General features: G+C 41.7%; 1 protein-coding gene across 6 annotated transcripts in view; it reads left to right on the forward strand.

Annotated features, from left to right (window-relative positions):
- Nucleotides 1-25,666, forward strand: part of LOC101155254 (leukocyte elastase inhibitor-like) — a 32,931-nt gene that overhangs the window by 1,554 nt on the left and 5,711 nt on the right. For 3 of the 6 annotated variants that reach the window (XM_023950441.2, XM_078938403.1, XM_078938404.1), the window contains 2 exons: nt 22,893-23,075; nt 25,345-25,476. In XM_023950441.2, coding sequence (XP_023806209.1) covers nt 22,893-23,075; nt 25,345-25,476 — 315 coding nt within the window. Of the gene's footprint in view, nt 1-8,896; nt 8,965-22,892; nt 23,076-25,344; nt 25,477-25,666 lie in introns of all 6 variants that reach the window. The other 3 variants (XM_078938406.1, XM_078938405.1, XM_023950442.2) reach the window with 2 other exon arrangements.

A 25,666-nucleotide genomic window follows, 5' to 3' on the forward strand; every position in this document is an offset into this window, starting at 1 on the left:
TACAGAATGAAGAAACTTGTGAGGAATTTAGGCAGAAGTTGAGACAGGTCCTGGGTGGTCAGGATGAGCTTCCAGATGACTGGGAAACTACAGCAGAGATTATCAGGGAAACAGGTAGGAAAGTGCTAGGTGTGTCATCTGGAAAGAGGAAAGACGGTAAAGAGACTTGGTGGTGGAATGAGGAAGTACAGGAATGCGTCCAGAGGAAGAGGTTGGCTAAAAGGAAGTGGGATGTAGAAAGGACTGAGGAAGGTAGACAGGAGTACAAGGAAGCGCAGCGTAGAGTGAAGAGAGAGGTGGCAAAGGCCAAACAGAAAGCTTACGATGAGCTATATGACAGGTTAGACACAAAGGAAGGAGAAAAGGACTTGTACAGGCTAGCCAGACAGAGAGACAGAGATGGGAAGGACGTGCAACAGATAAGGGTGATTAAGGATAGAGACGGAAAGGTGCTAACAACCCAGGAGAGTGTACAGAAAAGATGGAAGGAGTATTTTGAGGAGCTGATGAACGTGGAAAATGACAGGGAAAGAAGGGAGGAAGATGTGGTTGTTGTGGAGCAGGAAGTAGCAGAGATTGGAAAGGAGGAGGTTAGGAAGGCTCTGAAAAGGATGAAGAGCGGAAAGGCCGTTGGTCCTGATGACGTACCTGTGGAGGTATGGAAGTGCTTAGGAGAGACAGCAGTGGAATTTCTAACGAGTTTTTTCAATAGGATTCTAGAGAGTGAGAAGATGCCTGAGGAATGGAGGAGAAGCGTTCTGGTTCCGATCTTTAAGAACAAGGGTGACACGCAGAACTGCAGCAACTATAGAGGAATAAAGTTGATGAGCCACACAATGAAGCTGTGGGAAAGAGTAGTGGAAGCCAGGCTTAGGAAAGAGGTGGAGATTTGTGAGCAGCAGTATGGTTTCATGCCCCGTAAGAGCACCACTGATGCCATTTTTGCTTTGAGAATGTTGATGGAAAAGTACAGAGAAGGTCAGAAGGAGCTGCATTGTGTGTTCGTAGATTTAGAGAAGGCGTATGACAGGGTGCCGAGGGAGGAGCTGTGGTACTGTATGAGGTCGTCTGGAGTGGCAGAGAAGTATGTCAGAGTAGTTCAGGACATGTATGAGAGAAGTATGACGGTGGTGAGATGTGCTGTAGGTCAGACAGAGGAGTTCAAGGTGGAGGTGGGACTACACCAAGGATCAGCTTTGAGTCCTTTTTTGTTTGCTATGCTGATGGACAGGATGACAGACGAGGTAAGACAGGAATCTCCCTGGACAATGATGTTTGCGGATGACATTGTAATTTGCAGTGAGAGTAGAGAGCAGGTGGAGGAACAGCTAGCAGTGATGAAAGTCTTCCGGGAATTCCCGGAAATCCGGGTTTTTGAGCAAACCGAACGTACTTTCCGGGAAATAAAGACCTGATCTCTACGGACAAATCGCTTTCCGGATTAAAAAATGGTCTGAAATCAGCTAATTTTAGCTTTATTTTCTATATTTCTCCGCAGATCGCTTCCTCTATGGTCGTGGCCATCTCTCGTCTTCCCGGCCTAATTGACCAATGACGGGACGTTTTAGTTGCTTTCGGATGCGTCGACGGGTCTGATTGGCTCTGTCTGCACCACGTGGTCAGGGTGACTCGCTTCCCTAGAGACCAAAACTGGCGGACCCACGCTAAACTTTCACAAACACATCTGAAGAGTTTGCGATCAAATTTGTGTTAAAATAATGGCAGGCATCGTCATTATTGAGCGTGGTCACGACCTCAGTTGTGAGAAGACGATAAAAAACAAATTGAAGTGGTCTTGGCTGGAAAAAAAAGATTTTTAAGGTAGTGTAGGTCAAATACTTTTTTGTGTAAAATAATCTCAAAACCACATTTTGAAATAATTTCAATTTTAGTTTTGAGTTTCAGTTTTTATTTTGAATACATTTCTTTATCTAATTTATTTGTATTTCCTAATTCCCATGATTTAGTTCAGTATAGTTGACATTAATTATAAGTATTTGATGGTTTGGACCCGCACTCCCTTAAAAAATAATGTTTACAATGTTTAATTTAGTTTGTATGTTTGTTTTGATATTTCCCAGATTACTTAGTATTGGTGTTAAAGAATTGATGTATTATGTTATAGTATTATAGTTTAAAGCAGATCCCATATTTTGATGTAATTATAGTTTGAGAAAACAGTGCAAGTGGATGTTGTACATCAGTCATTTCTAAAGCAGAAATAATGTATAAATAACTGAGGTATTTTCATAGAATATCATAGTTACTGGTGTTCTTTTTGCCATTTGGGGCTTTGATGTTACTATATTTTAGCAATTGTATGTTTTGCAGCTTTAAGGAAAAGCGTAGATTGTAGGATTGTGTTACTTTGAGCAATTTTCCAAATTCTTTTTTAGGACCAGCAAGTCCTTAATGGAGAGTCAAACTAGGGGTTTGAATGACAAATCATGATGCTCCAATTAGTCTTAGTTTCTTGATAAAGAAGTGAATAACTAGTTGCCAGAATGCACCAGAATGCATCTAAGACCACGTATTTTTCCAAAATTTCGCTCTGTGCCCGCCATATCGCTCAAAGAAAGGTTCAGGGATTTTTTCCTTGCCTGACTTTCATCACTGAGCTAGAGAGGTGGAGGTTTGCTCTGGAAAGAAGAGGCATGAAGGTCAGTCGTAGTAAGACAGAATACATGTGTCTGAACGAGAGGGATCAAGGTAGAAGCGTTAGGTTACAGGGGGCTGAGGTGAAGAAGGTGCAGGAGTTTAAGTACTTGGGGTCAACAGTTCAGTGTGATGGGGAGTGTGGAAAAGAGGTGAAGAGGCGAGTGCAGGCAGGTTGGAGCGGGTGGAGGAAAGTGTCAGGAGTGTTGTGTGACAGAAGAGTGTCAGCAAGACTCAAAGGAAAGGTGTACAAGACAGTGGTGAGACCAGCTCTGCTCTATGGGTTAGAGACGGTAGCAGTGAGACAGAGACAAGAGGCTGAGATGGAGGTAGCAGAGATGAAGATGTTGAGGTTCTCCTTAGGAGTGACCAGGTTAGACAGGATAAGGAACGAGTACATCAGAGGGACGGCTCATGTTGCCTGTGTTAGCGACAAAGTCAGAGAAGCCAGACTGAGATGGTTTGGACACGTTCAGAGGAGGGATAGTGGATATATTGGTAGAAGGATGTTGGAGATGGAGCTGCCTGGCAGGAGGGCAAGAGGACGGCCAAATAGGAGATACATGGATGTCTTAACAGAGGACATGAAGTTGGCTAATGTTAGGGTAGAAGATGTTCATGATAGAGCGAGGTGGAAAAGGATGATTCGCTGTGGCGACCCCTGATGGGAAAAGCCGAAAGAGAAAGAAGAAGAATAACCATGTAATCAACATAACTTCGAAGATCCATCACCATTGCCAAATAACATATTAACATAGAAAATAAAGAATAGAGAGAAAAAAATCAATGAACATTACACACAAATAAATAAAAATAAAATAAAATAACAGAACCAATCTAAATAGTCTAATACTGGTTAGGGGTACTTGTGAAGTTTGTATTTCTGAACAAAACTAAGCAATTTCAAGCCATCCTTCTTTTTCATATAATGAAGTGATTGAAAGTAAAAACAGAGCTCATTATGAAATGTGATAAAAAGTGGTTTGGTCTCCAAATATTTATTTTTGTGTACAGTGTATATAAAACTTTCCTTGTATTCTCCTGAAAAAGCTCTTCGTGAAATAAATCGTCCATTGTGGAAAAACAGCAACGTGCAATAAAAACAAAGCTACTTTGGAAAATATTGATTTTGAAATCCAAGGTTCTGAAAAAAGACGTAGAATTGTAATAATATTCCACATGATTAAAATGAATATTTTAAAATGCTGTTTAAAAATAATGAACAGGTTTTTAAAGCAAAATGAAAAATATTGAATAATATAATGGCTAATTTAAAATCAGTGTGCAGGTTTTTCACCATTTCATGATCTTTTTATATATTTATGAGAGATTTATTGGTTGATTGTGTATTTTCATGAGGTCATATTTATCTATTTAATTAAATATTTATTTATTTGATTATGAACATTATAAGACTCCATATAAATCTTCCCAGATTGTTTTTATAACTCCACAGTTAAAGTATAAATGATCCACAGTCTCAATGTCCTTTAAATAAAAACTGCAGTCATTCTCTTCAAACCCAAAACGAAGTCTCAAAAAATTCCTTGGATGGATAAACATCACTAATTGTTTTACATGGATGTCTTTTACCTTTGGTAAAATACAGAATTTTAAGTAATTCAACCTTAATTCAAATACCTCTTCTTAAGAGAAGTGTTTAGAAATGCTTTTCTTCTGATGAGATGTGTTTGGAAGAGTCATTTAACAAACAATCTGCGCATGAAGCTGTTAGGTAATTCTGTCTTTGCTGCCCATCCAATTAGAGTGAATGAAGTTTTAATTAATCTTCGTTTCACTAATTGTATCAATGACCGAGGAGGAGCTTTGATCACAGCATCATATTGTTTCCGATCAAATAACTGAAATTTAGAACTAAAATGTTCAAGCGTCAAAATGTTTCCAGAATGATCCAGTAGATGCAGAACAGACCATATCCCTTTAGTCAGCCAGTTATTGTAAAACAAGGATTTGTTTCTCCGTAACACATAACAGCAGTTCCAAAGAGGCGTGGTGTGCAGACTAAAGTTATGCTTATAAATCAGTTTCCAGTGCAATAAAACTTGTTGATGAAAGGCAGAAAGTTTGATTGGCAGTTTTCTTTAGATCATAGTCACATTTAAGCAGAACGTTAATTCCAACTACATCCCTTAATATTTTAGAGGGGAATTGATACCAGAAACCTTTTTCGTACTTTAAGAAGGATCTCAGCCAGTTGATTTTAATCGTCCCGTCTAAACACTCAACATCAATAGCTATAAGTCCTCCCTCCTCATAATCTGTTAACATCACACTTTTTTTAATATAATGAGTTTTGTATTTCTAAATGAACTTAAAATGAATTATATTTATATCTTTAATTGCAGATTTAGGGAAGGATAAAGAATATGCAGGGTAGATTAATCTTGACAGAGATTCCATCTTTACTAGAAAAACTCTGCCCAGAATAGGAATATCTCGGTTGGACCACAAATTTAGGTTTAATTTACAATTATCTAGAGTTTTCCAAAAGTCCAATGATTTGGAGTCTTTGGTTTGGTGAATACCCAGATATTTTACTTGGGATTTAACAGGAATTTTTTGAATTGTTGTTAAAGTGGGATCTTTAATTGGCAATAATTCACATTGATTTAGATTGAATTTCAGACCAGAAGCTCTGGAGAAAACATTTATTAATTGTAAAATCACAGAAATCTGACTGCTGTCCTTCATAAAAATAGCTGTATTGTCAGCGAACTGAGTGATTGCTATTTGCTGGCCTAAAGCATTAAGTTTCTCAAATGTTAATGGAGAATCTCGGCGAGGTCCCATGTGGCAAAGAAATGACACTATTCGTATCTCCATAAAGTGTTTTGGTGAGATTGATAAAGTTGGGTCCAAAGCCAAATAAATCTAAAGTTTGAAACATGAATTGATGTTGGACTGTCAAAGGCTTTAAAAAATCAAGGAACAAAATGAAGCCTTCGTCTTCTATCAGATAATTGTAATCTAACAGGTCCAGTATGAGGCGGATGTTATTATGAATGGATCGGCTTATCAGAAAGCCAGACTGAGTGTCAGAAATAATCTGGGACATCCCAGTTTTCATTCTATAGGCAAATATGTGAGTTAAGATTTTATAGTCGTTATTAAGTAAGGTAATTGGTCTCAGATTATAAATCAGTCGAGGATCTTTGCCAGATTTAGGTATGAGAGTTCTGATGCCTTGCTTCATAGTTGTTGGTAGAGTTTACGTGTTAGTTATTTCCTTCAGTGTCAAATAAAGCAGGTCTTTCACATGTTCCCAGAAATGTCTATAAAAATTAACAGTCCGCACATCTGAACCTGGAGATTTGTCCAAAGCTAAGCATCTTAAAGCATCTTCTACCTCTGACATGGTGATCTTTGCCTCACAAAGCTCTCTGCAGCCATCATCTATTTTAGGGACCAAATGTTTGATTTGTTTTAAAAAGGCTTCAGCATCATGGAGGGAGTATGAGGACGCGTATAACTCACTGTAGAACTGAAAATTTTCTTTTGTAATTGTTGTAGGAGCTGTGCACTCCACATCTTTTATTAACAAAGTTTTTACACTGTTTCGCTCAATGAGTTATATCGCTAGAGGAGACACGCCCGCTTTAGAAGCCTGGCCGACGGTGGCGGAGCGCGACGCCATCTTGGTGAGGTCGACGACGCCCACATGACAATGATTTCTATTGCTTAGTGGTGTCTAAGTAGCTTTTATAAGCTATATATATTTTTACATTTATATATATTTATACATATATGTAAATATATTATATTTATATATAATATATATATAGATACATCATTTGTTGTCGTTAAAGAAGAGAAACAGTCAGCCTTAAAAGCTCAAACTTTAATGAAAATGCATTGTTGCAGAACTTACAAATAAAAAGATTATTACAAAGAATTTTTAAATATAATTTCTAAACATTTAGAAGTTTTAAACCTCTTTGACATGTAATTTAAATTATTTAGAAAAACCCAACAATAAGTCAATAATAACAATTATAATAAATCAATAGTAAGTCAATACAAACAGTAAATAATAACAATAAATAAATAATAAGTCAATAAATAATAAAAAACAAGTCTATTAATAATAATAATAATAATAATAATAATAAATATTCAAAAGAAGTCCAAAAGTGAACAATAGATTTACCCTAAAAAAAACAACAACAACAAAGAAAAACAATAGATTTATATTGATTCATGTGAGTATAACACAGATGGTATGGTGTCGGGTTTCAAGCAAACAGTCTGGCCTCTTATCTAAATGTGTTTCCACAAATCTTTTGAACATAGCCAGACTGTATTGCTAGTTGGTACTACAGTGATCCATCTGGGTTAGCTCTTTTGATAGCTAAGATCCACTTTTTCCCTAAGTCTGAATCCATTGGAAACCTGCAAGAAAAGTTCAGTCACTGAGTCAGAAATGTATAAATCTATATTACTATAATAGCCTAGTATGCTGTATACAGGTTTAGCAAAATAAAATGTACATTTATGTCGACAGCAAATTATCCGTACATCATGCAGCATGTTGATAATAGCCCTGCAGCATCATGCATGTCAACATGTGTACTATTAATAAAGCCCCTGCAGCATTAAAAGAAAAAATTAAAATACTTACCTGTGAAATGATATACCTTCCTCCTTCATGGACTCATTTATCTGATTTTGGCAGTTGAAACCCAAACAATGAACTGGTAATATGCAAACGATTTGATCACATGCATGCACTGCAGCAGTAACTTGACCTCACCAAGATGGCGGTGCTCTCCTCCCATGAGGAACCATGTGACGTCTCCTCTAGCGATAGAACTCATTGGTCTCGCTCTTGCCTTCTTTTTTCCAGTCAACAAAAATATGCAGAACTTTTTTCCCCTTCCTCAATCCATCTTGCTCTCGATCTGATATATGCACCTTTGACCTTCTTTATGTACATTTTATCCAAGGAGGATTGCAAGATAATCATTTGCTGTTTATGATTTTCATCTGAGTCCAAATTGTGACATATTGAGTTTATTTCTTTGATAATTTCTTCTTTCTTGATTTATACTGCTTACTCATCTGCTTACCTCTAGATATGGAAATTTGTCTCACTTTATATTTAAAAAACTCCCATCTATCTCTATAAGACGTGAAGTGAGCCTCCCTATTAATTTTATTAATTTTATAAATAATGTTTTGACAATATGTTTCATCATTAAGAAGATTGGAGTGAAATTTCCAATAGCCTTTGTTTCTAGACTGAGAACTCTGAAGTTGGACGGAAAGTCTGACCACACTGTGATCTGTTAATGGAGCAGCTGAAATGTTTACTTTCGGGATGAAACTCTGATGATCATCTGAGATTAGCCAAAAGTCTAGTCTAGATTTGGCTGTACCATCTGGTTTAAACCCGGTAAAGGCTTAAGCATCAGGGAAATCTCTATGCCATACATCTATTAGGTGCAGCTCTGTGCAGAAATGAAGGAGTGTTGGATTATGATGGTGATTCAGAAATGCAGATGGAGATCTGTCCAGCCAATCATCTTCCACCATGTTAAAATCCCCACCGATTATTCGTATTTGAATTGGATATCTCTATCTAAGGTCTTTAAATGGGGAAACGTTAATTTATTTTGAGCATTACAATTTTAGCCATAAACATTACCTAGAGCTAAAAAACATCCATCAAGATAAAAAATGCAAATAATCCACTGACCTGAATCATCCCTCTTCACTGTTAACAATTTCCCTGGAAAGTTATTCAGTAGTGTAGCGACCCCTGCTGACCTATTACTGTCATAACTAAGGTAGATTTTATCGCCCCACAGATTAGACCAGAATTTTTCATCACTTTCACTGGAATGAGTTTCCTGCAGAAGGAAACACTGAGCTCTTTGATTCTTACAAAACAAAAACACAGATTTTCTTTTGACAGAATATCTCAGACCCCTAGCATCTAGTGTAACATAAGAACATAATGACTGTGACAAAGACATAAAAATAAAAAAAATACGAATAACACAAAAAGATAAAGCTAAAGAAGCTGGAACTACAAGCGTTGAATATGCCCCTAAAACTGTATAATCTTTGAGGACCGAGATTTTAACCCCAAGATAAATTTTGTCAGAACCATTACAGTAGATGTGAATTAGCATTAACTAGCATGAAAAACCTATAAATAACCTTTTTTTTCTTTTTTTTCTCCATCCTTTTCCTTCTTTGAACTGTTTTATTGAACCAGCTCAGTCCACACGAACCCTGATACCATTGATGTAGCCCACCGGTCCTCTGTAGTACACGTGTGAGCAGGTGGGACAAACTAAATGCATGATTGGATGGTTTTTTGCATGTTTGTTGTGTTTTTACACCCCTTGCATGCTGCATGTGGACACGCCCCTTAATTAGAAGCACCTGCTCTTAATTGAGAGACTATATAGGAGTGGAACAGAGAAGCAGACGTGCGCTCCAGAATGTAGCAGACTCTGGGAAAAGTTCCTGCACGGCCAGGAGGGCGCATACCCCAGGGGCGCTTGGTCCTGCGCACCCTGGGAGCATGGCATACACACCGGGAACCATCGGGCCTGTATACACGGGACGCATTTGGACCGCCAGACCACTCATTAAATGCACCAATGGAGTGAGGAGGGCGCACACACCGGGGGCAATTGGACCGCTGGGACCACCAGTTCTGCCATACCGTCAACACGCAGGGGCCGGGCAGGGACCCTGCCTGTGTTGTAAGTAGCCCGACGTGACTTAGCAGACTGGTAGAAACACACAAGATGGCTGGGTCCAGCATGGATGTTGGAGTACCTTTGGTGCTGCCGCTTGTGTGTTTCCACACAGGAGTCCCAGCGTACCGGAAGGCCAGCCAGAAGCGACATGACACGGGGAGGAGTGTGTGAGGCTGAATACACGCAGAGGCAGAGGGGAACTCTGTCTGCCCTGTTAGTATGGGAAAGCGTAGCCACACTCCTCAGGCAACCGTGGTTGGCCTAAGGCAACCGTGGTTGCTTCTGGTGCTGGCAGATGTGTTTGCCTGCAGGTCCTGGTGCGTGTGACCCGAGGACTTCCCTGGTCATGGAGAAAGGACATCATGGGTCAAGTCTGGCGGGTGGAGGACGTTCCCTGGATTCCGGATTTGCTGTCTCCCAAAGCTGCTTTTGTCGACTGTCCCCCGGACTTTTAGTATTGCTTTGTAGTAGTTTTTACCCTGTTTCTGCATCTTATTGTATTTTATACTTTTTAGAGCTGTTATATGTATTTTATAGTTTTTTTTACCATCTCATTGGCCAGTCAGTTTTTAGGATTAATTGTTTTTGTGGCCAAAAATACCCGGTTCCTCTTTGGTGGCTCGTGTGTTCTCACCCAGATCGTCCCTCTAACCTGCAATAATTCAATTTCATCTTTTCATTCCATATTCAAACTTCTTACTGCCTTTCACCATCAACCACCCCCTTAACACATGTTTCCCTGCTGCTCGGGCTTCTTCCATCTTCGGCCAGGCCGCTGCTCGAGCTTCTCTGTCAGCTTTGGAGAAATCCTCCTTGAAGACGATTCCCAGATTCTTACAGGTTGAACAGTTCCTGGTTTTTCTCCAGATGGCGTTTCTGTGGTGCCTCATAACAAATTGTATGATGACCTCTCGGTGTCTGCCCTCCTCCTCTTTTCTCCCCAACCGAACTGTATCCACCATCATGTCCTTCTTCTCTTTCCAATCCGGAGCGATCTGGGTCAGGATTCCAATGATATCTCGGATCTTCTCGTCGTCTCTTTCTTTTAATCCTTGAATTTTTATAAAAATCTTATGACTATAAATCTTACATTTTTCTAATATTCATTGAGACAGTAATAAAGTGATCATTCTTGTTTTTCATGTTCCTTTCTTGAACGAATGTGGGTCACAGGGACACGGAAGTTACCGCTGAAAGCGGCTTTTGCGGCCATAAGGAGAGCATATCCGTGTGAATGACTTACGTCGTGAATAATTATTGAGTTCGAATGGATTAATTATTGCGTTCGAACAAATTAATCATTTTGAGGGAACGGAGTAGTATTTCTTGCGAACGAGATATTAATCTGTTGGAACAAGATATATTTTAATATTTTAGTGTCAGGACACGGGTTCCGTAACATATAAAACTTTTAAAAAATAAGAAGCACGAGTTATAGTATGGGAAAAACGATTGTGGTGATCACGTGATCATGTCAGGGGAATAATCCAGGTGATAATGACTGTTTAAAAGACCTCAGTCTTTAGAAATAATCAGACAAACTGACAAATGAATTGCATTTACATGTATTGTAGAAATCTGATGACTACAAAAAAAATATTCAAATGTTTTCCTCACTTGATTATCAGATTTAAGTCACAATCCATGTGACACTTCAGACTTAAACCGTCTGTAATGTGTATTTAAAAAAAAAAAACATTTACTGGTAGTCTAGCATTATTAAAGTTGGCCATGCATGCAGATTTGGAGTTGTCTTGCAGAGATAATAGGTCTGCAAAATAGGTTACATGGACTGGAGGGATGCTGTAGTAGGGGGAGCTGATGCTGTAGTATCGTGAGACTCAACGAGACCGGTGTGGCAACTCAACTTGGCGGTGCGTAAGTAGCTGAACAAACATTTCTGTATTATATCACTTTACCGCCATATCAAATTAGCTGTAAAACTAACATCTGTAAAAGTTCAATAAGCTTTTTGACAGCCTGGAGGACCTGGAAAATTATAGACGGCTGCTACAATACCTTTGTTATGGGGAAGACCAACACCACCACTCCTTCCCCCAAACGCATCCGTCCAGAACATTCTTGAGCTGCCTCCTCTCCAGGCAGCGGAATCAGTGACACTTTAGATTCCATAGATAAAAAGCTCCCCAGCCTTGATTGCCGCTTGAATCTGCTAGAGATCCTCCATAGAGAGTTCCAAGGCCTGCAGGAGTCTTTAGAGTTCAGCCAGCAGCAGGTGCGGGAGCTTGCAGCGGAGAATCAGGCCCTCAGAGAAACTGTCAAGACCCTGAGCAGTGACACCGCTCGCCTTTCTGAGGAAAACCGCTCGATCGAAGAAACCCTCCTGGATCTTCAGTCGAGGAGCATGAGGGACAACCTGGTGATCTCGGGGATTCCAGACGAGGCAGGAGAGGACCCGGAGGCCACGGTGAAGCCCTTCTGAAGCTCCCCAAGGAGGAGGTGCAGAAGATCGCGTTCCAGAGGGTGCACCGGCTCGGAGGAAGAAGGTCCGACAACCAGCGTCCGAGACAGATTGTAGCCAAATTTGACCACTTTAAGCAGAAGGAGCTGGTGAAGAGCCGCGGCCGGAAGCTGAAGGGAACGCACTTTAGCGTGAACGACCAGATTCCGGTTGAGATTCTGCGGCGCAGAAAGATCCTTTTTCCTCTGAGGAAAAAACACATTGCCAATGGGTCCAGAGCTGTGGTTTCTGTGGATAAACTGTTCGTGGATGGCCGGCTCTTCCGAGACCCGGAGATCACCCCCTGGCTTTGCCGAAGATCTGACATCCATGCTGCGCTAAAAACAGTGGCTAAACGTGTTAAATGAATGAAACCGGCTCATCAATCATCCCACCTCCATCTCGTTGAAGCAGTTTAATTTTTCTCGCCTCTCATGGTTCTGTTGTTTTTCTTGTTATGTTTGTTTCTTTCTGTTTTTCTTTACTTCTTTCTTCATTTTAGTTTCCCCCTCTCTCCCCCCTCCCCATATGTAAATTATCCAAAGGCAACACGTCCCTCGGTAAGTTGGTATTCATTTATGCACGGAACGGGCACGTGCGCGACAACAAGCGCGCACACGAACCAGCTCACACTCGCGGACATCCCGCAAACACCTCACAAAAGCCCACATAGGACACGCAACATGCAGCCCACACAGTCAGAAACGCAAACAAACGCACAGCGTTCCTTCATCGATCAGCGGGCACGCGCACACGGACCGGCACACGCTCTATTTAGCCTTACACTCTCTTGGTCAGAGCAGCTATGAATAGTCTTAACATCGTTAGCTGGAATGTGCGTGGACTTGGCTCTGGGCCAAAAAAATTGACAGTGTTAACTCACCTGAATGATCTTAAAGCAGATATAGCCTTACTGCAGGAGACCCATTTATCAAAATCAGCTGATCATCTCCTGTGCTGCTTACGATTTCCAGTCATGTATTCTTCTAGTTACAACTCCAAACAAAGAGGAGTTGCTGTTTTGATTAATAAAAACATCACATTCACTCAAGCATACAGTTACTGACTCAAAAGGCAGATTTGTAATTATTAATATATCCATTCAGAATAAGGACTATTGCATAGCCAGTGTCTATGGCCCGAATGTTGACGACTCTTCCTTCTTTCTCAGATTCTTCACCTCACTCGCGGTTCACTCTGACTCCACAATCATTTTAGGAGGAGACGCCAATCTGATTCTGAATCCTGAACTTGACAGACTCAGCACAGCAGCAAACCAGCATACATGGCGGTCTGCAAGTATACTAAAGCAGTACATGAATGATCTGGGTCTCTGCGACGCTTGGTGCTCATGTCACCCAAACACTAAGAGGTTCACCTTTTTTTCTCCAGTTCACCATTCACACTCCCGTTTAGAATATTTATTAATCAGTAAATCTCTTCTAAAAGAAATTAAAAGTTCCAACATTCATCCAATTATTATCAGTGATCACGCACCAGTTTCTGTAAATATTTCTAGGGAAATGTCCACACCCTCAGGTACAACCTGAGGGTGTGGACATATTACTGTTTTTAAGTAATTTACATTCTGTAAATGAAACAATTCAATTCAATTTTATTTGTATAGCCCAAAATCACAACAACAGTCGTCTCGATGGGCTTCGAAGTAAAACATGAAATCAAAAGGATCACGAATACAAAGAGTTCAATAGGGAAATACTAAAATGAACTAACAAACTGACTAAGCTATACTGGCATCCCTGCCCTTAGACCCCCCTTCGCGGTAAGGAAAAACTCCCAAAAAAACGGATTCCGGAAAAAACGAAGAAACCTCAGGGGTGCCCACATGAAGGAGGGATCCTCCCCCAGGACGGACAGACGATTTACCAGAACTCTTAGAGAAGAATGAACTTATCTAAATCTACAACTACATATATAAAGTCCAGCAGACGAGCTTCATCCATTCGTGGTTGTGGGGACAGTCAAAGGCGCGAGTCGAGCCGGAGACAGGAGCCACAGCCAGGTGTAGGAGCGGGAGCAAAAGCGAGGTAGACTGTCAGGAACTGGAGCACGGATGAAACAACTGGAATCTGGAAACACTCCCACTCCCCAGGGGGGGAGAGGAAAAGAGGGACAATACATGAATCGCACTGCACCAAACAGAGGCATGGAGAACTAAATGATAAATTATGATCAAGAATAGAGGAGAGGAAGGGTAGAAGTAGAAGAGAAAAGAGGACAGAACCCCAGTGCACCATAGTTTCCCCAGCTTCAACTTCTAGCAGCCTTTTAAAAGAAATAGTTATTATTAAGTTTAATTTAAACAAATTAACATTAAGTTAAATAATCTCTGAATACTAACTAGTCTGACAATAAGCCTGTCCAAAGAGGAATGTTTTCAGTCTAACTTTGAATGTAGAAACTGAGTCGGCCTCTCTTACATGAGCTGGGAGCTTATTCCATAAGACAGGGGCTTGGTGGCTAAACGCTCTACCTTCAACCGTACTTTTACTAATTCTAGGAACCACAAGCAGTCCTGCATTTTGCGAGCGAAATGTTCTCATTGGATGGTAAGGGACTATGAGGTCCTTAATATAGGACGGGGCCATTCCATGTAAGGCCTTATAGGTTAACAGGAGGATCTTGAACTTGATTCTGGAATCAACTGGGAGCCAATGGAGTGAAACTAACACAGGAGTGATGTGATCTCTTCTGCTAGTTCCAGCTAACAATCTAGCTGCTGCGTTCTGAACAAGCTGGAGACTTCTTAAGGAACTCTTAGGACACGCTGCTAACAAGGAGTTACAGTAATCCAGCCTCGACGTAACAAATGCATGGATGAGTTTTTCAGCATCACTCTTAGAAAGTATATTTCTGATCTTAGCAATATTCCGCAGGTGAAAAAAGGCAGTTCTACACGCCTGAGATATGTGAGCCTTAAATGATAAATCCTGGTCAAGTAAAACCCCAAAGTTTCTAACTGTGGAATTGGGGGCTATACTTATGCCATCCAGGGAGACTATCTGAGCAGACAGAGCATCTCTGAGGTTTTTAGGACCAAGTATAATGACCTCGGTTTTTTCTGGGTTCAAGAGGAGGTAATTAATTGTCATCCAGGTCTTGATGTCACTGATGCAGGCGTTCAGTTTCTCTATCTGGTCATTCTGGTCAGGCTTCATGGATAAATACAACTGCGTATCGTCGGCATAACAATGAAAATTAATGCTGTGTTTCCTGATTATGTTTCCTAGGGGTAGCATATAAAGCGTAAACAGGATCGGTCCCAAGACTGAGCCCTGTGGGACTCCATAGTTGACTCGAGTGCACTGAGAGGAATGTCCATTTACATTAATGAACTGATACCTATCGGACAGATAGGATTTAAACCACTGGAGAGCAGATCCTCTGATCCCTATGTCCTGCTCTAATCTATGGAGTAAAATACCGTGGTCGATAGTGTCAAAGGCTGCACTGAGGTCCAACAGGACCAGAATAGAAAGTAGTCCCTTTTCTGAGGCCAATAACAAGTCATTAGAGACTCTAACTAGTGCAGTTTCCGTACTGTGGTGAGGTCTAAACCCCGACTGAAAGTCTTCAAAGTGGCTGTTGTCCTGTAGGTGGCAGTAAAGCTGCTTAACTACAACTCTTTCTAGGATTTTAGAAATAAAGGGCAGGTTTGATATCGGTCTATAGTTGGCCAAGATGCTAGGATCCAAACTGGGCTTTTTCAGAAGAGGTTTAACAACTGCATATTTAAAAGACTGTGGTACGTATCCCGTTTCCAGAGAGGCATTTATCATTGTTAATATGGGATCATTAATTAGGGGAAAAGTTTCTTTAAAAAGTCTAGTGGGAATTGGGTCTAACAGACACGTTGAGGATTTGGAGGACGTAATAATTGATGTTATTTCCGCTTGATCCACAGCAGTGAAGCAGTCTAATGTTACAGAGGTTTCTATGGATGCCTCCATTTCTACCACTTCAGCCTGTTCTGGGCTGATAGTAGGAATAACTTGATTTAACTTATGTCTAATATTTGAGATTTTACTATCGAAAAATGTAAGAAAATCATCGGAGCTGAGAGAAACAGGAACATGTGGTTCTACTGAGCTCTGACTGCGAGTTAATTTAGCAATAGTGCTAAAAAGAAATCTTGGATTATTTCCATTCTCTGATGTTAAGGTTGAATAGTACTGGCTTCTAGCTCTACGCAGAGCTTTTTTATAATTTAATAGGTTATGTTTCCAGATATCCAGAGACTGCTCTGAACCGGAGCGGCGCCATTCTCTTTCCAACTTACGGGTTTCTTGTTTAAGAGAACGAGTTTCAGCGTTAAACCACGGTGCTACTCGGTTTTGTCTGACGAATTTAGGTTTCAAGGGGGCAACAACATCGAGTGTACTCCTGAGGGCTTGTAAGGCATCATTAACAAAGTGGTCATTTATACTAGGACTGATACTATGGGAGCTGGTCTCAGAGTATTTTCTCAGAATATTACTAAGTACTGGCTGAACTGTGTGTTTAAACTCAGACACAGAACGGTCAGTTAAGGTTCTTCTAAGCTGTTTCTTATTCACTGGGGCAGAAGGATGTTCCAGTGTAAACTGGAAGATAATCATAAAGTGATCAGAAATGATGGGGTTAAGAGGAAGGACACTCAGCTGGCTGATCTCTATCCCATGGGTTAGAATAAGGGTGTGCTTATGACAGTGAGTGGGTTCATTCACACTTTGGGTGAAACCAACATCATCCAATAAAGCTGCAAAAGCCTTTCCTAGGCAATCACTAGGGTCATCAACATGAATATTAAAATCCCCTAATATTATAATTTGATCAGAATCTAAGACAATAGTCGATAGGAAGTCGGAAAACTCAGTTAAAAATTCTGAATATGGGCCGGTGGGGCGATAAATAATTATGAGTAAAACAGGTTTTCGAGTTTTCCTGTTTGGGTGACTTATAGACAATATGATGCTTTCAAAGGAGTTATAAGCATTTTTAACTTTAGGGCTGAGAAGTAAGCTAGACTGTGATATTACTGCCAAACCACCTCCTTTCCCTGAAATCCTGGATTTCTGATAGTTAGCATAAGTGGGGGGGGGTTGCTTCATTCAATCTAACATAGTCATCCTGTTGGAGCCAAGTTTCTGTTAAGGCTAAAAGATTAAGGTTGTTATCAATGATTAACTCATTGACTAAGAGGGACTTGGAGGAAATGGATCGAATGTTTAATAAACCGCATTTAATGACATCATAATTCTGCTTGTGAGAACTGCTGTCTGTCACTTTAAGGTTTCTATGACGCGCTCCTTTCATTTGTCTTTCAGCACATAAGCTAAAGCTCGAACCTGCTTGACTTTCCCTGCATGGGTTTTGCACCGGCACTAACCCTAAGGGAGGCTCAGAGGAGCGTTTTACACTGCTGCTCTGCGCCCGGGTCTCGTCTCTGGATTGTCAGGTTAACAGACTAAGGCTAGCAGAAATGTTTCTAGAAAGAAGAGCGGCACCGTCCCGGGTGGGATGGACGCCGTCTCTCCGCATGAGACCGGGCTTCCCCCAAAACGCGCTCCAGTTATCCACAAAACCAACGCCGTTTTCTGGGCACCATCTAGAAAGCCAGCGGTTAAGTGATGAAAAGCGGCTGTACATTTCATCACTGACTAAGTTCGGCAGGGGACCAGAGAAAATTACAGTGTCGGACATCGTCTTAGCCAGTTTACACACCGAAGTTACGTTTAACTTAACCACCTCTGACTGTCTCCGTCGGGCATCATTACCGCCTGCGTGAATCACGACTCGACGGAACCTGTACTTACTCTGAGCTAACATCCTAAGGTTCCCCTCGATGTCACCAACTCTGGCCCCTGGATAACACCTGACTGTAGCCGCTGGTAGCTCCACTTTTCTAACTTCAGAAGAGCCTATAACCAGAGTTGAGTGTTCAGCGGGTGTGTCGCTGAGGGGGGAGAACCTATTACTAACGTGGAGTCTCGGGTGCTCTAAGTCTTTGCGTTTAGCACTATGTTTCCTCCCAACCGGTACAAACCCCTGACTGTCTCCCGGCTGTTGGGAGGGCGCTGGGGTGCTAATTAAGTTAGCCCTGGTAGCGCGACCCGCGAGTAACGACCTGGCTAGCCGGCTTAGCTTCCTCCAGTCTGGCCTCCAAGTCTAACACAAGACTACACTTAACACACATACCGCTATTTTCACTAAAGGAGGCAGGGTCATCACTAAACATATGGCACATGGGGCAGGAGAAAGGAGGAGAGGCAGAAAGAGAGGTGGCCATGCTAGGTTCTAAGCTAAGGCTAGCGGTGTTTAGGTAAAGAGAAGTGGTCTATTTAGCAAAATGAGAAAGTGAACAGCAAGCGGTTTAACAGTGGTGTATTCGCTAATAAAAGGTACTAGATGTGAATATTAACCCAGATAACCCTTAGAGTAAGCAATAGTAGTCAGGCTAATGCCAAACAAGAGGACAGCAGTCACACAAGACTAGCACTGGGAATAGCTTACTCAGAAATGACGTCACAGGAAGTCTGTAAACAACACAGCAACAATCATTTCAATTCAATTCTCCTCCATATCAGACTACTCCATTAATTAGAATAAGTCTGTTTTATTACCACTGAACATTAATGCGGAGCAAAGACTCACGATACCAGTCAAATCAGCAAATATCAAATATCTAGGTATCTATTTTCCCCCCAAACTATCAGAACTGGTGCAGCTTAACTACACCCCATTACTGAAAAACATACAGGACGATTTAACACGCTGGACCAACTTGCCTCTGTCCCTTATGGGCAAGGTAGCCACGGTTAAAATGAAAATCTTACCTAAAGTTAATTATCTATTCTCAATCATTCCCACACAACAGCCACTAAAATGGTTCAAAACATTAGACTCATCCATATCAAGCTTTTTATGGAACAATAAATCTGCAAGAATTAGTCTAAAAACTTTAAAATCTGCAAAAATCTGTAGAGGCTTAGAATTACCTAACTTCCACAAATACTTTCTTGCAAATAGATTACAATACATCTTAAAATGGTTAAAAAATAATTCAGAAACCAACTCATGGTTAGACTTGGAACAGGCGCTATGTGAAAAGATCAACCTGTCAGATCTACCATTTATTAGCCAAACAGTTAAAAAACAGGCTTGTTTTCAAAGTATTAATATAAACGCTACTTTAACAGCCTGGTGGGAATTTCTCAAAATATCAAAATCCTCAATTCAACCGTGCAAAATGACACCCATCTGGAAAAACCCGGACATCCTTATAAACAAAAAAATGATACACTTCCCAGCTTGGCAAGCAGGGGGCGTAAAACAACTAGAGCACGTAATTATTGATAGAAGATTCATAACTCCCCAAGAACTACAAGACAAACATGGAATACATAACTTCTTGGAATATCAGCAACTTAAATCAATTATTACTAAAATGTTTACATACAAAGACATTGATTTAAAGCTACCAGAAGCAGTTAACTCTCTCATTAATTTTTCAATGAATAAAACTCTCTCCAAAATATACAAACTTTTATGTAATTTAGATAATAATATTTCACTTCTGACAACAAAATGGGATGCAGATTTGAGCATCAGCACAGATGAAAGCTTCTGGTCAGAACTTTGTCTAAACACCTTTAAACTGACAAAAAGTCCAAATCTGCCGCTAATCCATTTCAAAACTCTACACAGAATTTACTACACTGGACAGAGGATGTTCAAGATGGGTCTCAGTAACTCAGATATTTGTTAGCACTGTGATAGTAATCTACCCAACAGTTACATGCATGCACTGTGGTTCTGCACGCCTGTCCAGGCTCTCTGGCAGCAGGTATGTGCCGATCTATCAGTCTGGCTTAAGGTTTCAATCACAGCTTCACCGTCACTTTGTGTGCTTGGTGACATGAGTGCCATCGATGTAGAAGGAGGATTAGTATCTATCATTTTCATAACTATTTGTATTGCTAAAAAATATTTTAATAAATTGGAAAAACAAGAAAAATATAAATATAAGTCAACACAGAAATCTGCTGCTTGATCATATCAGCTTGGAAAAAATGTCAGCCCAAAGTTCAAGAAACTTTGAAAGAATTCAGTCTCTCTGGTCTCCCATAGCTAACTCCATGACTTAGGGGGTGGGGGGCCTGGTCGTCGCTGCTCCTTGCCTTACTGCCATAGTTTGGGGTGGGGGTTGGGGCCTCCGGTGCCCGGTGGGGGGCGATGAGGGCTCCGTTGGTCGGGGGGTCGGGTCCAGTACCTGGGTGGGGCGGGCTGGGGCGTTGCGCGGTCTTCTGGGCTTGGGTGTGTGGTGGTGGTGGGGGGGGGTGTGTGGAGTGGTGGTCTGGCTCGGCCTGGGGGGGGGGGTCCCTTTGCCTGTGCTGGGGGGGGGGGGGGTTGGCATATAATCTCATTATAGGGGGAGGGGGGTTTAGCCTGCGATGCACCTTGGGGGGGGGGGGGGGGGGGCTACTTGGTAGTGGTCTCCCTCCCATGGTTGCCGTATGGAGTGGGCCCCCCCTCTCTCGGTTTTATTTGCACTTTACACATGTAGGGTAGGTAGGGGGGGTGCTTGGACATCACTGCCAGTAAGCAGCAGATGTCCTCTTAGCACCCTACCCGCCAATTCTAACCTCACTTTAGATATTTACGGCCCCTTGGTGGGGAGGGTGAGGGGACATCACTGTGAGTAATCAGGAGATGTCCCCTCAGTGCCCTACCCGCCAATTTTAACTGAAACCCCCTAGTACACACACACTTTACTCCTCAAAATATACAATCAAACATAAACACACACACATACACACACACCCTCACAAACACACGCACACACATTTTGCAAGGAAGGTGGGACCTAGGACCGTCTGTCCCCTACCCCATCCCTGGTGGGGGGTACTGGGCCCTTGGCAACGGCGGCTGTGTCCCCTGGGTGCCGGTTTCCTGGGCCCGGCAGTGCCTTCTCCGCGTGGGGAGAGGGTTCACATTACACCTGAGCCGGGGGTGTCCGTATCCCTGTGGGGTGGGTTCTGGTCCTTGCCCCTGAGCGCTGGGCCCGGCAAAATTTCAAACTGTGGCCGAGCCTGGTCAGGCCATGTTTAAAACACCCCCCGGGGTGCTCCCCTCCTGGGTGGGGGCGGCTGGCCCCTGCCTTGCTCCTTCTTGGACCAACCGTGGGCCGGGTGGGTGGCTGCCTGGAGTGCGGAACGGGTCTCCCTTGGGGGGTCCTGGCTCGTACCTGGGGTTGGGGCAGGGGGATGCCTAGAGCTCCTGGGTGGTGGTGGGTGCTCGTCTGGAGCTGTGGGTGCCCCTTCTCGGGTGGGGCCCTAAGTTGGGCCCTCACGGCGCGGCGGGGGGGCTGCTCTCCTGGTTGGGCTGGGGCGGCGCTCTCTTTCCCTCCGTGCCTCCCTGCTCTCTTGCTCTGAGGGCCTCGCGGCGGTCCTGCTGGCCCTGGCCTGGGTGGCGGATGTGGTCGCCCGGGGGGCGGTTGTTCTCTGCCTGCTGCCGTGTGGCGTTGGGGGGTTCTGGCTGCCGCTGCTGCTTCGGCAGGGGTCTTGGTGTGGGGATGGCTGGGCACTCTCCGTCCTTCTTTTCACATTCCACCATCCATTTTAGAAGAACATAAGCACTCACCTGAGCACAGGTGTTAGCTCACCTTTGCACTAATAGTTTGCATGATTGAATGAATGAAATATTTCAAACTAGTTGGTTTGAAGGCATAAGTATGTGTGTGTGAACACTGTGTTTTGTGTACATGTTGACATGTGGACATTTTTGCAGCTAGCAGGTGTGTTGATAACATTTGAGTGTGTGTGTGGACAGGCCCCGCCCTGTGAGATTTGTACTACATTTGAACCTTATCGTAATGATAAACATCCAGTAAACTTGTTGCTTTATGCTGCTTCATGGTCTTACCCCCCCCCCCCCCCCCCTCCTATTATCACCCTCCTATCCCCTCCTCTCTCTAACATCCCTCTCTCTTTTTCCCTCCTTTCCTTTCCGTCCGGTCCAACACCAAAGATTTTCAAACATGATTGAAATTAATAAAGTTTGGCCTCAATTACAAAAGGGGTTTATTCAGACATACCTCTGGTTTGTCTGAAGATTAATAACCCCTCTTGTTAAAGTAAAATATGTCCAACACAAGAGGCCGTCAGCTCTCATCTGTCTGCCCAGCTGTTGGACAAGACAAGTTAAAAAATTTAATAAAAAATAGGTTACATGCTTTTGCACAAAATGTTAATAAAGTAGATATCAGCAACCATTAGCCTTTAATCCTTACCTTTTTACTGACATTTTATCTTGTAAAACAAACAAAAACAAAAAAACTTGTTACAGGATTTCTAAAGTTGACATAAACAGATAGTGGTTTTCAGATTCCTCCCAGTCATCAGATGTTTGTGTCTGTGAACACATTTTTCACTTTGATCGGACATTTACCTCATCTGATTACAAACACACAAAAGGATGTGCAGAAGGTAGAATGGAGACAAATTATTCTTGAAATCAGTTTTTCTTACCTGTGCGCCATTGCTTTTGAATATTTATTCTGACGTGCAGCACGTGGTGTTGCCAGGCATGAAAAGTGCTTTATAAATAAAGATTAAATTAACTGGATGATTGAATTTTTTTATTGTTTTTTTGACAGACGAGTTCCTTTTTTAAACTTCAGTTATAATTTATTATTACATCTATTTCTCAGATGTTTATTTAGCTTGAATTTTTTAATAAATATTTTGTGATTGTCTCAGACATTAGATTTTAAAATCATTTTTGTATTTGGTTCATTTGTGTCGTAAATGTTACATTAAAGTCAGTGCTTGGAGGTCTAAGAACCTTTACTTTCTAACACCTCTAAGAGGACAAATCAATTTAAAAAATGTAATTGATCTTTTTTTACTATCAGAATCTAATGTGTGAGGTGTAAACAATCCCAGCAATATAGCAGAATTGGGTTTAAAACGTTTTTGTAGCAAACATTAAAAAACATTGAAAAAAAGATGTAAACTGTCTATTTTTCGTCCTTTTTGCAGGAAATCATGGCCTCCCTGAACACTGTTTCCAGCGCCAACACCAAGTTCTCTCTGGACTTGTTCAAACAGCTGAGTAACGAAGACAAAATGGCAAACGTGTTCTACTCTCCGTTCAGCATCTCTTCCGCTCTAGCCATGGTGATGCTGGGAGCCAGAGGAACCACAGCCTCACAGATGACTGAGGTATCACGCACTGCCCCCCCCCATCCCCCCCTATTTTTTGCTTCCATTAGCTCACATTTTGGTTTCCAAACACCTTGGTGATGCATTTACTTATATTACATGCCTCTGCAGCTTACCTGGGCGTCAAAGTTTCCCAATGCCGTGTCAACTGTGAGTGGAGTGCTAGCATTCACTCGCTCAGCATTTTTTATGATGCGTATTGCAAAACAGGGTGAGCCATAAAAAGCTGCTTACACTGACATATTCTGTGTATGTTATCAGTTATGTGTAGCAGACCTGGCTGCAGCCCGACTTCCCCATAAGCCGTTTCAAAGTTGACTCATCGAATGCCTCCAGATCGGCAGTCCTATTTATTTAAACTATTAACCCTGATTTTAGGGAAAAGAACAGAACCCATTTGGCAGAGTTGTCTCCTTTGTGCTTTGTTAAAGCAGTACTTATGGAGGATTTATGGGTGATTTTTCAATCTAAAGGTCCTCAACAAATGACATTTGTTTCCGTTGGTGGTTAAGCTAATGGCAGCCATAAAACAGGAGTTTCTAAGAACGGCTGTTGAGATCAAAGTTGACCTGAGAGCATTCAGGATTTGATCCAATGTTTTCAACAGCTTCGACTGTTTGGAAGAGATTTGTGCCACGCCCACAATCCTCTCTGATTCTGTAAGAAACGCCCTTACATTTAAAATAAATTAATAAAAAGAAAGAAATATTGAAATAAATTGTAATGGGGATTTGCAAACTGATTGATAATATTCATCGTTCATTTTCTTAACCGTTTATTCCCTTTCGGGGTCACGGGGTTGACGGAGCCTATCCCGGCCACTTGGGCGTAGGCAAGGGATGCCCTGGACTGGTCGCCAGTCTGTTGCAGGGTAGAATATCCTCAATTACACATTCATTTACTCTCACACTCACACCTATGGACAATTTAGAGTTGCCAATCAACCCATGTTTTTGGACAGTAGGAGGAAGCCGGGGATCCCGGAGAAAACCCACGCATACACGGGGAGAACATGCAAACTCCACACAGAAAGGTCCCCCATTGATGTTCTGTTTTTCATGTCCCCCAGCCGAGACTTGAACCGGGGGCCTTCTTGCTGTGAGGCAAGAGCGCTAACCACTGCGCCACCGCAATAATTGTCGATAAATGCTGAATTGATAAACTGCTGCTCAGCAGAAGCCTTGGCAGGGAGGGGTTTTCTGAGAGAACTTTAAAAATCTGGATCTGCATCCATGAACAGCAGAGGTGCTACAACGTTTGCACTTGTTTTTCCAAATATTTGCTCTAATAATCTTAGGATCCAGTTTCTGTTTTTGTGGTTTTGTGTCCAAATAAAAAGGTTCCACTCTCATTTTAGGCTCCACCTTTTTGCCTTCTGTGCAATCAACTAATGTTTAATCTAGTATAGCATTTTAGAATAGAATAGAATGCCTTTATTGTCACTGTGCACATGTACAATTTGCATCATAGGCGTAAACAATGAAATGAAAAAAGCCACTCACTATTCAGTGCTGACATGCATAGAAAATAATTTCACAGAAATAATAAAATAATTTCACAAAACTGAAGAATACAATATACCAAGTACCAAAAATTTTACAAAGGTGCAAAATGTGCAATAGAAAATAGAAATTATAAATTAGTTTAATTAAATGTTTGCATTAAAATATTGGGTATCTTTCTTCTTTTGGGGTCTTGTAGAAATATAGTTTTATAGTTTTATAGATTTTTGTTGTTGACATTTTTGTGTAAATGTCTGACTGTGTGCGTCTGATCAAAGTTTCCCACAGTCTCTCTGCTTCAACCAGGTAAACTACTTCAGTAAAGCAGGTTTTTTGTTTTGCTTTTTCCTGTATGTCAGGTTATAAATAGAAACTTTGTCTATAAACTGACCTCACTACCAGCTGCATCAATGACGGCTCACCCATTCCTCCTCATCATCACTGCTTTGTTATCCTGCAGGGTGCCGGTATAATGGAAAAAGCCTTTCTCAGGCTGAATGGCTAAAAAAAACAGAAATAATGAAGGGAAAGTTCCAAAGTTGGTTTTAGTTTGATACTTTTAACCCCTCGATGCCTGAATTTATTTCACCTTTTTTTTCTTTCAAATTGATTCTACATTAAGGTTATATAAGTAAAAAAATTGGTTTGATGCATATTTGCATCATAGACATTAAATAGATTTTAAAATAAAATACACACAACCTGATTCTTGGAGCAAAGAAAGGAAGAAATGTTTAATTCAGGTGGCTGTAAACTGCACCCCCCAGGTTCTCTGCTTCTCAAAGGCAGGGAAGCAGCAGCAGCAACGGCAGCAGCAGCAGCAGCAGCAGGCTAAAGGAGCGCAGCAGATGATGCAGATGCAGCAGCAGGGCAAGGCCAGTCTGCCAGCTCAAGTGAAGGTGGCAGAAACTGAACGCTAACGGGGGCGCAAAAATGAAACAAAACATCTGCAGTCTGCCATTTTTTAGTCTGCACATGAGATTTGACCTCCTTGATCCCTGTCGCGTCAAGTTGAAATAATTTTCAGCAAACTGTTTAGTTTTCTGAAAATGGCTTCATAGCCATTTCCACTAACCAGCTTTAAGCGCC

Source organism: Oryzias latipes, chromosome 20 (assembly GCF_053564925.1).
Source record: "Oryzias latipes strain Hd-rR chromosome 20, Olatipes_Hd-rR_3.1".
NCBI classification, from domain to species: Eukaryota; Metazoa; Chordata; class Actinopteri; order Beloniformes; family Adrianichthyidae; genus Oryzias; species Oryzias latipes.